This window comes from Python bivittatus, unplaced genomic scaffold, assembly GCF_059951505.1.
Source record: "Python bivittatus isolate LINGU-HERP-01145 unplaced genomic scaffold, Pbiv_v1 ctg000690_np1212, whole genome shotgun sequence".
In the NCBI taxonomy this organism is placed as follows: Eukaryota; Metazoa; Chordata; class Lepidosauria; order Squamata; family Pythonidae; genus Python; species Python bivittatus.
Window position 1 is genome coordinate 3,346,023 of NW_028277096.1, and position 18,175 is coordinate 3,364,197.

General features: G+C 41.5%; 1 protein-coding gene across 1 annotated transcript; it reads left to right on the plus strand.

The window, feature by feature from the left end:
* Positions 1-1,452: 1,452 nt before the first annotated feature.
* LOC148214364 (uncharacterized) lies at positions 1,453-16,579 on the plus strand. The gene is made up of 3 exons (XM_088152443.1): positions 1,453-1,502; positions 9,218-9,717; positions 16,101-16,579. Exons 1-3 carry the CDS (start codon positions 1,500-1,502, stop codon positions 16,258-16,260), a joined length of 663 nt encoding a protein of 220 aa, XP_088008569.1. The 5' UTR covers positions 1,453-1,499; the 3' UTR covers positions 16,261-16,579.
* The last annotated feature ends 1,596 nt before the right edge of the window (positions 16,580-18,175 follow it).

Below are 18,175 nucleotides of genomic sequence, written 5' to 3' on the forward strand. Positions count from 1 at the left end.
AATACCAGACCACCTTACCTGTCTCCTGAGAAATCTGTATGCGGGCCAAGAAGCAACAGTTAGAACCGGTCATGGAACAACCGATTGGTTCAAAATAGGGAAAGGTGTACGACAAGGCTGTATACTGTCACCCTGCTTATTTAACCTATATGCAGAGTACATCATGAGAAATGCCAGGCTGGAAGAATCACAAGCCGGAATTAAGATTGCAGGGAGAATCATCAACAACCTCAGATATGCGGACGATACCACCCTAATGGCAGAAAGTGAAGAAGAACTAAAGAGCCTCTTGATGAGGGTGAAAGAGGAGAGTGCAAAAGCTGGCTTGAAACTCAACATTAAAAAAACTAAGATCATGGCATCTGGACCCATCAATTCCTGGCAAATAGAAGGGGTAGAAATGGAAGCAGTAACAGACTTCATTTATTTGGGCTCCAAGATCACCGCAGACGGAGACTGCAGCCATGAAATTAAAAGACGCTTGCTCCTTGGGAGGAAAGCTATGGCAAGCCTAGATAGCATATTAAAAAGCAGAGACGTCACCTTGCCGACAAAGATCCGCATAGTCAAAGCTATGGTTTTTCCAGTAGTAATGTATGGCTGTGAGAGCTGGACCATAAAAAGGCCGAGCGCCGAAGAATTGATGCCTTTGAACTGTGGTGCTGGAGAAGACTCTTAAGAGTTCCCTGGACTGCTAGGAGGTCAAACCAGTCAATCTTAAAGGAAATCAACCCTGATTGCTCATTGGAAGGATCGATAATGAAGCTCAAGCTCAGATATTTTGGCCACCTAATGCGAAGAGAGATCTCTTTGGAGAAGACCCTGATGCTGGGAAAGATTGAAGGCAAAAGGAGAAGAGGACGGCAGAGGATGAGATGGTTAGATAGCATCACTGAAGCAATGAGCATGAAACTGAGCAAACTCAGGGAGGCAGTGAAGGACAGGAAGGCCTGGCGCAATATGGTTCATGGGGTCACGAAGAGTCGGACACAACTTAACGACTAAACAACAACAACAAGGTGTTTGGCAGCTGTTTTGCTAGGTGCAAAAAGTCTCTAGCTTGCAAAAACAACATTGTGAGGCCTGTTGAAAAGGTTGAAATGAACAAACTGTTTCTTCCCAACTTGTCTCTGGACCTCATGTTTTGCTTTTAAAAGAGAACTCTTTTATGGTCAGCCATTAGCATTCCACTGAAAGAAGAAAATTGAAAACATACCCCATTAACTCAGCCCTGCAAAGATGAAGCTGCAGTTCCAAGTTTTGGAATATGTGCCAGGGATAAGATACCCCTCCTTTTTCTTCTGCATGTATGTAACGGAATTATTGTGTAATAAATAGGCTGAAATGAATCTAGCAATTTACATAACAGGATTTCTAGGGGCTGGCTTGTGGGCAGATCCAAATGCTTCTTTGAAAGTACATTTATAAACTGACTTTGGAGAACAGCTGTACTGAAGTTTAGGCTGAAAGCTACACTGAAGCTTGCTGAAATCTTTGTCATGGTGAGTTAGGGATTTTAGTTAATATTGGTGGCAAGAGATTGAGGGGGGTGGAGGGAGGTTGTTGAATGATGAGAATGAATGGAGATTCTCTTCAGTCTTTTGTTGGTTCTGAATGAAACTTAAGTTAATATTTTGCACCTGGGGTTTGGGGGAATGTTAAGATGCCTGAATATGTCCTTTATGCTCATTTCCCAAAGCTCTCTGCAACAGTTGGGATTTGTGGATGATCTAGGGATCATCTAGGGATGGATGATCCAGGGATTCACTAGCAGAGTGTCAAAGGCAGTCTTTCCCAGCTGTTGAACTACAGTTCTCATTATTCACACCAAGCATAGTCTTTGTCCAAAGGTCACAATAACTGGGAATTATGGAAGTTCTACTTTGACACAGAGAGACCATCAAGCTGAGAAAAGTAGTTTAAAAGAAAAAGTATTTCTCAGTGATGGAAAGTTCTGGATTAGTCAGTGTTGGTTGTAGGACTGGCTCAAAGCCCTTGACTGTGTTGTATTTTGAGCTTTATTCAAGATGCAGTCCTTCTGTTGAATTATTTCACATAAATGTTTACAAACACAAACATACATATGATGTATATTCTACCTTTCTATTAAGCAGACTTCAAGGTAGCTTTCAGAGAATAAAAGAATATATACACGTTCATGTACATATCCATAGGCAACCGAGATTTTCAGTCCAGCAGTCCATGATTCTTTGCCTACATAGATGTCTCCTGCTAAAGCTTCAGTGACATAAAGATGATGGTATGTGTGTTATGATGTCACAATTCAATCTCTAGCCTTTCATACTTGAATAATACTCAGGTGAAGAACAGAGGTCGCAAAGTTTGCATTGCAGTGTCCTTACACATGTTTTGTCACTTGCCCCCCCTTGCATGAATTCCTAGGTTTGTCTTGCTAATACTTGAGGCCATTTCCCTGTAGCTCTGCAGTTTAACTGGGACTTCTAAGAAAATGGCAAAAGAAATGCAGAGTTTACTTTTCACAAAGGTAGTGAAGATGTCAAGAATAAAGCACTTCAGAGATTCAAGATAATGGAGTTCAAATTATACAAAGATCCTTCTCTCTCTTTCTCTCTTCCCCCATATATGCAATATATTATTTTACTATTTACTCTTTATTAATGTGACAGAGGCAGGGGCATCCCGGGGAGGGGGGGGAGGGGGTAAAAAATAATCAAGATGGAAGCCATGGCCCTGTAATTGAAATCCTGCCCTTTTTTAGATGCATTAAGGGGGCAGAGTTTCAATTGCACAGTTGACTTTTTTGACACCCCCACCCACATGCAGGCAACCCTGGAGAGAAGGGGAATATTATTAGACACATGTGGAATTATCATATTAAATGTGTTTATATTAAAATAAATCAAATCAGTTTTTTGTCCTACCAGGGTCTGCTTCGTTGCCCTGGCTGACCCCAATACACCATTCAAAGGCTAAGTGGGGCACCCCTAGTGTAGGAATTTCACCAGCTTCATAAGAATAGATTATATTTCCTCTGTTGATGTAATTCTAATAACCATGGATTGTTCCTATGACATCTACTTTAGCCCAGAGGTTTACTGTTTCTTCATGTGTATTGTAGGTTCAAACTATGGTTGTTGCCTATAGAAAATTCCAATAGGTTATATTACATGGAAATATCATATTAAGTGGATAACTGTTTGGGTATGCTAAAATAAAATACAAATCAGTGTCTGGTGCTTAAGCTAAAAGCATTTTCTGTTTCAGAGCCAGATTTCTTTTCATCCTTAGGTATGCTAGAGATTTAGTCCCAAACTATACACTAGCCCTAGACACATACCCCAATCCAGTCCAATAAATATTGGAAGGAAAGAACCGTATTCAGGTGGGAATCCCTAGATCGTATACACAGAAATCATTTTGTCTATATTGATGGGATTAAACAACAAACTAAAAATTATAAAAATAACTTAGAACTTTATTCAACTTTCTTCTCTTAAAATACAAGAAAGCTTGTATATTTATGTGTGTGTATTTTAGAAAGCAGCATGAAATAAAATGAATATGAACATGAGGGTTTTGACTGAGCCCTTATGTATTATCTTACTTCAGATTTTAATCAGGTAACATGGTTAATAGATTTTGGGAAGTAAGTGAACCCAGTGTCCACAAAGGCTTTGCAGTTTGAGCAAAGATGACTTTCTCTTGTCTCCCAGAGCTCAGAGACCTCTCTGGGTTTAGAGCTCTGGGAGACGAGACAAAGTAAAAAAAATACAGTCTCCTTGCAAGAAGCAACTGTATGGAGCACTTTTGGGCAATCTGAAGTCCTCTCCTTGTCTGGAGAGGAATTGCAAAAAGCTGGTCTACTCGCCGGCTCTTCATTCCACCAGGGTCATCAGCTCTGCTTTTAGCAGAACCATCTCCTGTTCACCATTTCTTCCCCGTTTGTTCTTTTTCTTTACTATATTTTTACTTTTTCTTTCTTTTCTATGTTTCTTTCTCTTTTTTCTGCACTTTCTCTTTTTTCTTTCTTTTCTTTTCTTTAGTTTGCATTAGTTTTTATCTTTTTAATTGTAATGTTTAATAAAATGACTATAAAAATTTAACAGAGACTAGTGCAAAGTTCTTCACTTAAGGAGAAAAAACAAATGCAAAGATATATGATGGATGTGTGTGTATCTTGGGTGTGTTCATCCACATACATGCATCCAAAGGCACACACACACACACAGTTGGGAGGGATATAAAGAGTTAATTAAAGGGCAATGAAATGCGGAAAATGCTGGCAGTAATAAAAGCTAGTATAAATTGCATAATGATCTCTCTCTCAGTCTGAATCTCACTCTCTCTCACAGTTTCTGAAGGCTAGAATTCTTCCAGTACAAAAATAAGATCACAAAAACAGCTCTTAAAATCAGAAGCCATTTCAGAGCAATTCATGCTGGAAAAGACCAGCAAAACTCATCTGGGTGAGATTGATGAATTAGTACATCTTTAGAATTCTCTTAAAAACTGGCACTAATGGATTTGAGTAGAGTTGTATAGCCACCAAATTCTAAGTGTACAAATACTGCAGTACTGGCCTTCTTCTGGTATTAGCCAACTTAAATGCTCCCAGAATAGCCATGCTAGCTAGGGAATTTGGGGAAATGATCCAACCACCCATCAGGCATCCAGATGGGAAGGGCTGGAATTCTGTCCAAGGCTCCCACAATCCAATGCACTGTTTCTCCTAAGTCACGTACTCCTAGGTGCAAACATTCTATAGCCATGTAGTCTACAATATGGGGGGGGGGGGGGACTAGAGCTGCTAGATCTAGGTTGCAAAACTGTGGATGACCTTTAGATGGCAGTAGAAAATTATAATTTTCTGTATATATTTGCTGCTACCTAGCGGACATCTGGAGCTTTGCAGCCTAGATCTAGCAGCCCTGGAAAAATAATAATTTCATTGTTCATATGGAAGAAATACATAGGTGAACAGATACATGGGTAAGCATTTTCACACTGAAATCTATTCTCAGAATCAGGAGTTTCACAGTGGATGGCAGGTTTCCCAGTCATATTGAAAGCCAAGTATCTTCAATGTACAACATAAGCAGCAGTCCTATGTTGCCAGCATAACACCCCTAGGCATTATATCGGAGAGAGCGGGGGTGAGAAAAGGAAGTATGAACATTTGGTTAGTCACTGAAAACTACTGTTGGCTGTTTACCTCCATGACTTCCAAGTTAACTGATCAGACCACTGACTCTGGAAGTAATAAAGAGACAGAGCCAAACTAGACCACCCTCTTGAGTGCCAAACTGAACCCCTTTGGAAGAATGAGCAATTAAGACACCACATATTTTGGCTGCAATATGTCTTCTGATTAAGACATGGACAACTTCTTGTTTGGCAGGCCAGCAAAAACTGTTTTTTTTTTTTTTTAAATAAAAGGCAAGTTAAAGAGTATATAGCTCCATTGTAAGGAGAAAGTGAGGAACCGGTAATGATTGATAGTGAGAATACTGAACTTCTTAACTCCTATCTTGTGTCCTAGCTCGTTGGGGTTATGCCACTGAGGGAACAGGGGAATTGGAGTAGAGGATAAACAAGGAAAGGGTAAGAGAGAACTTCTCTCCCCCTCCCTCCCCCCTCCCTCCCCCTTTTGGTGCCTTCAAGTCAATCTTGACTCCTAGTGACTGCCTGGACAAGTCCCTACAGTTTTCTTGGCAAGATTTTTCAGAAGAAATTTCAGAACGGGTTTGTCTCATTGCCTCCTTCCTAGGGCTGAGAGGAAGTGACTGGCCCAAAGTCATCCAGTTGCCTTTGTGCCTAAGGTGGGACTAGAATTCACAGTCTCCTGGTTACTAGCCTGATGCCTTAACTACTACACCAAACTGCCCCCTAAGAGAGAACTTAGTTATTTCAAATGAATTCAAGTCTCCAGGGCCAGATGGATTATCTCCCAGAATACTGAAGGAATTAGTGGAGATGATTGCAATCTTTGAGAATGCCTGGAAGACAGCATATGTCAGTCCCATCTTGAAACAGGGAAGAAGGAGGAGCCAGAAAACTGCAGATCTATCAGCTTGACCTCTGTATTGAGCAAAGCCTTCAAACAGATTATTAAATAGCATGTTTGTGATCAGAGGATAGGCATTGTTAGAGAAAAAGTTTTGAGTTTCCTCAACATTCTTCTTCCTTCTCTGCCACCTAAGTGATGGTTTAGGTCCATCCCTCTATTCAATCAGGACACAATTTGTGAAGTGTTCAATGCCTTAGTAAGAGTCTGCAGAGTCTGGTCAAGCACAAAAAGAACATATTTGGCAATGTTTCCTTGGGCAAGACACTGAGCACATGGTAAAGCAAGCTGATATAGCTGGCCTAGATACAAGGAAGCAGAAAAAAAGAAGTTGCATTGGCTATTACAAGCATCTTGTCAGTTTCATTCATTCCTAACCACTAAGAAACCAGGAAACCTTCTATTTGTGGTTATGCTTTTGAGGAATTCTTCCACTATAGTAGCAGCGACTAGCGCTTGGCTCTGATATTAGCCACATCCTGGCACTGCAAGGATACCATAGCCTCCCACCTGCAAGTAAGCAATCTCTTCATTTAAAGAAAAAATTGAGTTAATATAGCTAAGTAGAATCTTATCCCAGGCTTCCCCAACTTTACAGAAATAAGACAAGAAATCGCTAGTGTTTTCCTGTGTTTCTGAACTCGTCAAGTTGGCAGTCTCTGCTGCCTTCCCAATTCCTAATTACTGGTGTGCTGGCAATTTTGCATTGAGGTTCTACCTAATCCTGCCAGCATAATGGGAATCCCAGGAGCTGGAAGGTGGGCAAGCCAGGAATCCCTACAGCAAGAGCACTGTCCACTCTTCAAACCCAAGGTAGTGAATCACTGTCTTTCCAGAAGCAGCATTCGCTGCCTTGAATGACCTTTCCCTACTCCAGCACAGGGACACACCAACATCGCTTGCCATTGCAAAGCCTCAATTGCAAAATTAGGTGATCAACAGGAAGTTCCTCTTGCCCCATTGCCACATTTGCACCTTCATCTTGAATATCTGCAGGAGAGTTCTCTTATAGTTCAAGACCAGTCCACTACATCTAGAAGCTCTAAAACGGGAAAGCTGGGCTAGAAAATTCAGGGATAGGTGGGGCAACTTCTTGTTCATAGAGGACTGTCCAAGCATACTAGGTGAACATTTGTGAGAATTTATAACTGTCAGAAACTTGTCTGGTTGCTCTCATGCAATTCAGAAACTGAGAAATAAATGTTAAAGAAAGGTTAAACAAAATGGTTAGAGAGACACAACAGTTTTTTACACTTTCCCCCTCTTTTTCCCGGTTTCCTGGAATAAGTGGAACAAAATCTAATTTGGGCCCCAAAATATGCCTTGGAATGTATTGCAACAGGTGGCTTATTATAGTGGCAACAGAGGACTAATGGATTGTGCCAAAGCAGAGTGCCCTCCAAAGGCCAACCAGTCATAGAAAGGAATCATTTCTCCAATTCCTTTACTTCAGGGAGGAAAGATTGATGTCAATGTGAAAACCTGGAATTTAGTACAAGGTCTAGTAACTGAGCATCAAAGCAAGGTACTAAAATGTTATTAAGTTATAGCCTTTGAGAAGTTATTAGATTAAATTCTCAGCTGAGCTGGGCAGGAAAGGCCATATGTGATGTGACAACAGTTGCCAGAGAAGTCACAACCAATAGAAGTATGGAGTCTGTGGCTATAATGGCTGCTTTCTTGCCAAATAGAGTCAAAATAAAAATTGGGAGTATTGGGGGAAGTGCTTATGTTTGCAGGAAAGACTAACAATCCCAGTCTGTTTGGGTGGTTTATTTAATTAACTGGAGAATTCTTATCCAGACTTTCTATTTTTGAAACAATGCACTAGGTCAGTGATTCCCAGCCGTGGCAAGTTCCAGGTGTGTGGATTTCAGATCTCAGAATTCTCAATGGTCAAGACAATGGTCAGATAAAAGAGAACTGAGTCTGGGGCAGGAATGTAAACTGAGTCTCAGATAAGACCCTCCCTAGTTCTCAAGAAGAGGGAGGGAGGGAGGGAGGGAGGGAGGGGGATGTGCATTCAGACTTGCAAGATTCTGCTACTATAGCTTTACAACAGAAATAGTATGGACCTACATGACATTGGATTCCTAGTCTGATCTACCTTGAAGGGCTGACAAAAGGAGGTGAATGTGAGGGGACATGATTAAGGTGTACAAAATTATGCATTTTGTGGATAAAGGAGAAGCTATTTTCCCTTTCCTAAAATCCTAGAACCAGAGGTCACCCAATGAAATTGAATCTTGGAAGAATCAGGGCAGAGAAAACGAAATATTTTATTACACAACAAGTAATTCAAGTCTGGCTTTTGCTACTGTGAGATGTGGTGCTGGCTACCAGCTTGACTGGCTTCAAAAAGGGATTGGACCAATTCATGGAAGTCATGAGGATCAGTGGGTATTAGCCTTGATGGCAGTGTGATTGCTCTGAAGACCATCTGTTGGGAGACTAGTAGGCTCTCTTATGCAGTTGGTTGGCCACCGTGAGAACAGTCTGTTGGACTAGATGGGCCAGGGATCCCATCCAGTAGGGCAGTGCTTATATTCTTATGTTCTTATTGATACAGCAATCTTAGAATAGCAGTACAAACAATTTCAAGCAATTTACAATGAAAATCCCCACATCTTAAAATTCACATACAGCTAAAAACCACACAACAGGAATGAATGGGACAACCAGAACAACAATAGCAAACAGTCACAACAGCATAGATGTAGCCAAAATCCGAATGACTGGCTCCTTAGTTGGTGCCAAAAGCTTATTGTCTATAATCCATGTATATATTCTTTTTATTCTGCACTAGGGTTTATCCTGATCTGCTCTTCTGTTTCTATTTCTTGAAAGCTAATGAACTTGTTTTACTCTCCAACCTAATAAAGAATCGCCAAGTTCTTGATTTACTGGATTGCCTGTTTGGTTCAATATGATGCTGCTGCTAAGACAGGTTCATCAGCAGTATAAACTCTCAGGGATGGTCCGAAGGAATACTAGAAATCTCTGACTTTCCACTTATGCCTGATAATCAGAGCAGCATCTTTCCTTTTCCAGTTTTAGCAATGGATTGCAAACAGCCTTGGATTAGAAAACTGAATTAGTGTAGAACCAGTCTAGCAGGATCTCAGGCCAACAACTATTCTGAAAAATTAATTTGCATTTGCTTTCTTCTAGCTTCCAAGAAGTCAAGAGCATGTTTGGAATCTACTCTTTGGGCTATGTATTTTTATTCCCAGCCATTTGGTTCAGTGTAAAGAAAAAGAAACAGTGCTTGAAGATACCACATCAGAACTTGAGATGGAGCAAGTGAAGCCAACTCCAGATAAACATGCAGATGAATCCCCCAATCCAAACTTTTGTGACTTCACATTTAATGTTCCTAGGTCTGGAAGACTTTGCACACCAAGAAACCAAGTCTTCATGCCAGTCGCTCAGGAAGAGCTGGATCATCTCAAGATTTTGTTGGAGGATGTTGGCAGAGTCCTTAGGACCCTTGAGGACACTGCAGCTGTGGAAACTGGCAAATCCAGATACCAGGATATTATTTCTGAAGCACTTCCAGATGTAAGAGAGGCTAATGCAGCCTTTCATGAGAACTTAGGGAAGTTCTTGCAAGAGTTAGAAGATCATATCCAAACTGATGACCTTCCTCACCTGGAAAATGAGAAAAACAAGTAAGTGTTTCCCCTGAACAATGTGTTTCATTCATTGATAGGTGCTTTGTATATCATAAATAGCCAGCTGGAACTGAAGAGTTTATGTAATAAGACGCACGTGGTAAATCTCCCTGTGATAGAAACTCTTGATCATATAGTGAAGTGATTGGCGAAGATTCAGGAGCAACAAAAAAAGTCTTTCTTCATGTAAAACATCATTCATTTACAGAATGTATGGCTACATGATGAGATGAGTTTTATTAGCCTAGGGAGAGTAGGCAAATTCCATGGAAGATAAATCCTGGAATAGCTACTACTCATGATGGCTTTATACTTCCTCTAGGATCAGAAGCAGGCTGCCTTTGAATAATAATTACTGGGAAGCAACAGCAGAAAATGGGCTGGCTGTGGGCTTCTGTTTGGGTCTTTGGAAAGTTCTAGGAAAGCACATAAGGCAGTATGTGAGAAGGGGTACAGTTTCTGGCAGCAGAGAATAGGAGAACAAAGAACACAGCCAGAAATACATAAAGGCAGATGGCAAATAAAGATAGGGTAGAGGAAGCCTGAGGATAACTTAATGAAGAGTTAGGAAAACTGTGACTTCCAAATCTTGCTGAATTGTACCTCCTAACATCCTTCAGAACTGGCTATTAGTTGGAGCTCCTTAGAGGTCTGTATGTGTCTGTATGTCTGTATGTCTGTCAGCGTGCCTTCAAGTCACTCTTGACTCCTGCCAGCTACATGAACAACTACATGAACAAAACCATGCAGTTTTCTTGGCAACATTGGAATGAATGCTATTTCATTCTTTCTAGGGGTGAGAAAGAGTGACTGGCTCAAAGCCAGCCAGCTGGTTTCTGGGCCTAAGGCAGAACCTGAACTCACAGTGTCCATGCTTGTAGTCCAGTGACACCAAACTGGCTCTCCCTTAGAGTTGGAGCTGAGCAATATTGGGAAAGTCCTAGACTCCCATCCCTTGCTTGAATAAGAAGTTGATCCTGGATAGAGAAGGGGGAAGAATGCCATTGTAGGGATATGAGATAATGTTGTCAGAACCTGCATCAATCAAATGTCAATTTAAAAAGCTATAGCAGTCAATGGGTGTTTGCTTGATTTGATTCTGCCATTTGTGCCTGGGGGGGGGGGGAATGGTAGTTTATAGTTGTGCTTGGGATATTGCTATGAGATGAGAGGTGCTCACACTGATACGGGAATTTACAGCAAGACCTGAAAGCAGACAAAACTGGTTGTAGTCTGAAGGCTGGGAAGAACTGTGTTAACAATGGGAGGAATGCACAAGGTCACCATTCTGTGAGAAAGAAATTTGGCGCCAATGTCGCAAGGGGGAAGGGGGAAAAAGTAGAGGGAAATTTACACAGGCTTTAGTTTTAGCAATGCTTTGCTTCAAGCTGCATGTACCAACCAATAAAGGAGCATTTACCTGAACCAGGCCTGGTTTCACGAGAATTCTTCTAAACTGGGGTTTGGACTTGACAGATGTGGTCTGAGCAACAGAAGAAATTAAGTGTGTGGTGGGGGGCGGGGGGCATTGAAGGATTGCGCCTTGCTCTACAGCACATAACTGCTCTGCTTTTAAAAGTTCCATTTTGCTCTTGGGTTGAAAAATCATAAAGTGATCCTCCCTCCATAAGTTGGCCTGATTAGCTTTACTGGGGGAGGGGGGGGGGCAGGGGAGAAAGACTGGGAAAACTGGTCTTCTGTGTTCAGATCTCCAGTCACACAAAGTTTCTTTCCATCATACCATGGAATCAGTTAGCCTGCCATTCTCAGAACCAGTGGCCTGCGCCATCCTTTGTGTAACAGTGAATTCTGTAAATTGTGTGAAGAAATGTTTGCTCTTTTGTATAATTTATAGCTTCTTCATTTATTGCTCATCCACTTTATCCAAGCAGTATAGAACAGGAGGAGTTTCCAAGGACATGGAAGTGCAAGAGAGGAGGGCCAGGAGAATAAGTACAAGGAAGGGAGATCATAGATGAAAGAGCAAGGGAGTAATTTTGTTCTCGGCCCTCACACGCTAGCAGACTCCAAGAACTCTGAGCCAAATTTCTGCTCGGATATGAAACTGAGCCTGAGCAATGTGATTTCCCCTGGAGAAACCTCTGAGAATCAGCAGAAATCCCATTCAAGTGATCCTGGCTGCAACACTGCAGGCTGAATGTACCAACATCTCTTCTTGCAACACGTATTTCTGAGACTGCGCCACTTGTCAGTCAAAGTAGCTCAGGTGAGGAAGATGTCTTCCCATAAAGCAGAAGATCTACTTCAGGGCTAGATCCCAAACTCTGGGGACTGCCCTGCAGGAGTCTTCTACCCCATGTCAAAATGAGCAGGAGTTGTATACAAGAGCATCTGAGATTCTTGTATAGCTCCCATTTAATTCAACAGGATTGTGCAGGATAAATTCTTGAACGACTGCTCCCTTTTAATGCTGTCAGATTCACAAATATTGACAAGTGACGGTGAAAGGAATGGGTCTGCTAATATTAACCTGAGATTCAGTATGGTACTGAGAGCAGCTATGGTACTGAGGGAGCTAACAGCTTTTGTTAGCTCCCTCCTGCTGTTACCAAGGCCCCTCATTCTTCTTCTCCCCTATGTTCCTTCCCTATAGGAGGAACTGCCAATTAACATGGTAAAAGGAAACAGCTAGCACATTGCTTGATGGCAGCTTTGAATACTGTGTGCCCAAATGCACATAGTAGGATCATTGTGGGTTGGTAGTGGGAAGGACAACTTCTCTGCCTTGGGCCTCTTCCATACAACCTGCTAATCGTGGATTGGAGATGCTTTAGCAACCATATTCAGAGAACAGGAATGGATGATGACATCTCCAGCTTACAGGACCCACCAAGCAGGCATCCTGAATTCATATTTTCCTGTTTCAGTTTTCAAATAGCCACTTCCAACTCCTCTACCATATTGGCAGCAGATCCCCAGACTACCAGGGGTTGGAGACACGGCAAGAAAAGGCTATGTGTTGGGCAGGGAGTGGCTCTTCAGCTACTAGTTCTTCTACCATGCAGAGGTATCACATGGGATTGGAGAAATACTGGGGGAAGGGAAATGGGGGGTGGGATGAAGCAGGCCTTTAGTTTCTACCTCCCAGGGCAGGCACAGCGACATCTGATTAGTGGGGCTGGGCTAATGCAGCTTTTGACACGTGGCCAGTGGTCTTCCATAAGATCACTGGATAAATGTCAAAAGTGGATCCCCACTCACAGATTAGGTGCTTCAGTACTTAGTCAGGTGGGGGAGGGCAGCTTTACTGGAAAGATGACGGGGGGTGTGGGAGAGGAGCTGGTCTTCTGTTGTCAGTTCTCCAATCCAGGACCAGAGGATTGTTACCAAAGGAGCCATTCTCCCGACATATCTACCACTTTTCCTGCCACCTACAGATGCAGGGGTGTCCAGAAGGTGTGGTTAAAAAAAATCAAGATGGTGGCAACAACAATGCAATTGAAGATCTGTTTTTTATGCGCGTTGCATACACGACACACATAAAAACAGACACAGCTTCGATTGCATCATTGAACTCACCATCTTGACTTTTTTTTACCATACCCTGCAGATACCCCTTTGTAGATGACAGAAATGGGGGGGGGGGGAGAAAAAACCAATCCCCCATGATTTACCCCATGGGAATAGTGGCCAAGGAGCCTGTTTCCCCTTCTTCCCTTGCTACAGTTGAAGGGAGGTGGGGTAGAAGGAGTTTTTCAGCCCTTTCCCCCCATGTTAAAACTGCACGTCTGTGAGTCTGATCCTGCAGCCCTTGAGGGGGAATAGGTGTTGGAAGTGCAGTCAGCATTTTCTGAAGCTGGCATTCTTTTCTGCTGGCCTATAGGGCCCTTTAATGCTGCTGTGGAGAAGAACCCTGATTCGGGAAATCAAAAAACTAATCAAATGAATAACATTTCTTCTGCCTTGAGAAACTCTGGATGGTGTCCAAGATTCTTTTTCTCGTCAATTGATCTTCACAGCCCTCTAAGGCAGGCTAGGAAAATGTGAATTAACGCCTGATTAGCCCAAAGTCAGAAGTGGAGTCAGTCCTGGTCCAGATCAAAGGACTATCCAGTCCAGGCTTCTATGTCATACAGCATCTAGCAGAAAGCGCCCTAGCATGTATAGGAAAGCAATAGATGTCGTCTACAAGTCTCCCTACAGTAGATATTTCAGTTTGCTGCTTATGATATTATAGATCATATGCAGACATCAAGACTATTATATTCCAATCCACCACCAATTTGTTTAGCTCCTTTGATCATTGCCATATTGTGTGGTAGTGAATTCCACTGGTTAAGTATGTGTTAAGCAAATAAAACCTTATTTTCATCAGTCTTAAATTTCTGCAGAGATACTGCAATAATTTTTCTGGCATTCTGTTTTTTTAGATTACTCTTAAAGTACCATATGCTGAATTGGAGGGATTCTGAAAGTGCACAAGAACTGTTGTTTTTTAAAAAGTGTATATCTGCAGTCACTATCAACTGCAGCCTTTCCATCTGTCTTTAAACCACAAATCAAAGGAGCCTTTTCACATATTGCACTTTAGAAGGAGAGGTTGGCCATATCATTTAAAAAGTAAAATAAATAGTGGTCAACTAGAGAGATGGTGAGATGCAGTGGTTAAGATGTGTACCACTGTCAACTGTGGAATCTCACTGGGGACTTTGGACCTGTCTCTCTTTCTCTCTCAGCCCAATGTACCTCTCACAGCTATTGCGCTAAACCAGAATACCCAAACACTGTCCTTGTATGCAACATGAGCCAATAGAAATGTGACCTTGGGTATTTTAGCTCAAAATTCTAAATTTTTGGAGGGCAGGTGGACAAATCTACTCAGTACCATGCTTAGTGAATGGGTCAACTGTAAGCAGGGAGTAAGATAAGGGTGTGCGATGCCTCTTAGTTGTTTAATACTGGATAAATAGATAAATGTATAAGGAATGCTTGTGGTAACAGCAGAAGTGTTTTGTTTGAGGACATGAATATGTATGTGCTGGAGAATGTATATGTAGAAAGGTAAATGTCTGTTTCTCAAAATAAGTGAAAACAGCTATATACTTCTGCCCAATTTGTTAAGTAGACATGAGAGTTGCGTATTTCAGATGAAACATAAAAGTCAATGAAAAGCAGTGGGGATAAAGTACTTAAGAAATACGTATCTTAAAGAGATATGGTCATAATATAGTGCTGAATAAATGTGAATTGAATACAAAAGTAAGTAACCAGTATGAAAGAAGTATGTTCGGATGGTTTGGTCATATAGAGACAATGATTGGAGACTGAACTGCAAAAGAAACATATGAAGGAGGTAGGAAGGAGTTGAAAGAGGGGAAGCATAGCCCAACAATGGTGCCCCTTGACAGAAGCAAAACTGTCCTACCATGAGATGGAAACAAATGTGATATCTGATGACGCCTTCAAACCAATCTTTTAAACTTTAGTCACTCACCATGCCAAGTAAAACATTTTTTTAAACAATGCCAATTAAAGTCAAACCGGCAGATAAGGACAATTTCAAAAAAAAAAAAAAAATCTACTAAAGTCAAGTGTGACAGTGAAAGAGTTCAGGTCATAATAGCTGGGGAAAAAACTCTGTGGCGTCCCCCTTTCTTTGGTGCTCTGAGCACGTGCTTTTTTCCTTAATGCAGTGTTGTCCAAACTTGGCCACTTTAAGATGAGTGGACTTCAACTCCCAGAATTCCCCAGCCAGGCATGCTGGCTGGGGAATTCTGGGAGTTGAAGTCCACTCATCTTAAAGTGGCCAAGTTTGGACAACACTGGCTTAATGATTAATACAGGCTGCTTGTTCCTTTATTTTTTTTGCTTGAAGAAGATTCTGTGGCCTGATCACAAACAGAACCTGAGAGTTCATTAGACTGGACTGGTGATGAAGATCTTACCACTCTTTTGAAGCCAGCAGCAACAATCTACTCAATAGGATTGGCTGCCAAGAATAAATCTGTGCAAACTCCCATTCTTCAGTAAAGTTCCTTACAATAAACCTGGACATAGATAGGATTTGTTCTCTGAGACATTAACAAATCCCAAATAATTATATCCAATACCCAGAAATACAAGTTCTCCTAATAGCTCTAATACTAACTTGTCTTATCCAAAAAAATTATAATTTAACACTCTCCACCTTATCTTTTATTTTATTTTATTTGCATTCCATTCTTTGATAGTTGGAGGGTGGATGGATGGATGGGTTTCATTGTAGCTTCTGAAGCCACCAACAGTGCCTAGAACCTGCTGTTTATTGAATATCCTCTTCCCACCTAGGAATTGTCCCAATACATTTGTGAGCATCAGGTTAAGGAAGGCTGTTTTATAGTTTGGAAAAGGGTAACTGAATTGTGCTCTTGTTTTCTTAGGATAAAGGAACATTTTCAGATTGTGGACCACATGATTCAAGTGATTGGCCGCCTAGCTCAGCAGTTGGACCAGGAATCCCAAAATCTTCTGGAAGCATTGACCAAACCCTTGGAGAGATCCACAACACTCATATATGGAAGGGTTCTGCAGCCATCCTAGACCTGAGCCTGTTCTTATTAAGGCATTAAAATGAACTTAGAGCTATTGACTGATGTTTAGCATTTCATGCATGTATCTTGCTTGTGTCACTATGACCTTGCGTGCAAAATTTCATGCCAAGAAGCCTTGTTCATTGTGGTAATATGCAGTGCAGAATTTCATGATGTGAATGGTAGCAGGCAGTAAATCTAGACAGCACTGGATAGCATACTAGTTTAAGGGTCACTGAGGGGGCGGGATTTCAAATGTAACTTGGTCTCATTTAATTTGGATCCATGAATTTGGACCTAATTAGTCTCATCTTTCATTGACCTCAAGAAATCTATCCATTGGTTATCTTATCTACCACTGCTTACACCAATCAGCAGTGGTTCTCCAAAGTTATAGGTAGAAAGAGACTTTCCTTTTAATTGCTGATATTTACAATTGAATCTCAAGCATTTGGCTTGCAAAACAGGTGTTCCTACTTTCTCTGGCAAAAGCAGCTCTGAATGTTTCAAAGTAGATCTGCACCCATCATGGCCCCCTCCCATCCTTTCCTTTTGTACATCTCTCTTATGTAAGCTTGAGCAACTTCCCATCTGGAAACATGCACAAGATTAATTTCAGAAGAGGCAGGGAAGTACTGAAGTAACTATATACAGTTGTGTGAAAAAGAAAGTACACCCTCTTTGAGTTGTATGGTTTTATATATCAGGACATAATAAAAATTATCTGGTCCTTAGCAGTTCTCAAAAGTAGGTAAATACAACCTCAGATGAACAACAACGCATGACATATTATACCATGTCATCATTTATTTTACAAAAATAAGGCTGAAATAGAGAAACCATGTGTGAAAAACTAAGTATACCCTTACTACTTCCATAGGTATGAAGAGGCTAAGTAGCAGTTGGTGCTGCTAATCAAATGCCCTTGATAATTGATCATTAGCAAGTGTGACTACCTCTATAACAGCCGAACTTTTAGGAGTTTGCTGGTCTCAAGCATTGAGGTGCGTGTTAACACAATGCCAAAGAGTAAAGACATCATCAGTTATCTTAGAGAAGCAACTGTTGCTGCCCATCAATCTGGGAAGGGTTATAAGGCCATTTCCGAACAATTTAAAGTCCGTCATTCTACAGTGAGGAAGATTATTCACAAGTGAAAAACATTCAAGGCAGTTGCCAATCTTCCCAGGAGTAGACATCCCAGCAAATTCACCCCAAGGTCAGACTGTGCAATGCTCAGAGAAATTGCAAAAAATCCAAGAGTTACATCTCAGACTCTACAGGCCTCAGTTAGCATGTTAAATGTTAAAGTTCATGACAGTACAATTAGAAAAAGACTGAACAAGTATGGTTTGTTTGGGAGGATTGTCAGGAGAAAGCCTCTTCTCTCTAAAAAGAACATGGCAGCATGGCTTAGGTTTGCAAAGTTGCATCTGAACAAATCACAAGACTTCTGGAATATTGTCCTTTAGACAGATGGGACCAAAGTGGAAATGTTTGGCCATAATGCACAGCACCACGTTTGGCGAAAACCAAACACAGCATATCAGCACAAACATCTCATACCAACCGTCAAGCACGGTGGTGGAGGGGTGATGATTTGGGCTTGTTTTGCAGCCACAGGACCTGGGCACCTTGCAGTCATTGAGTCGACCATGAACTCCTCTGTATACCAAAGTATTCTAGAGTCAAATGTGAGGCCATTTGTCCAACAGCTAAAGCTTGGCCAATATTGGGTCATGCAACAGGACAATGAACCCAAGCACACCAGCAAATCTACAACAGAATGGCTGAAAAAGAAAAGAATCAAAGTGCTGCAATGGCCCAGTCAAAGTCCAGACCTCAGCCTGACTGAAATGCTGTGGTGGGACCTCAAGAGAACTGTGCATAAACAAATGCCTGCAAACCTCAATGAACTGAAGCAA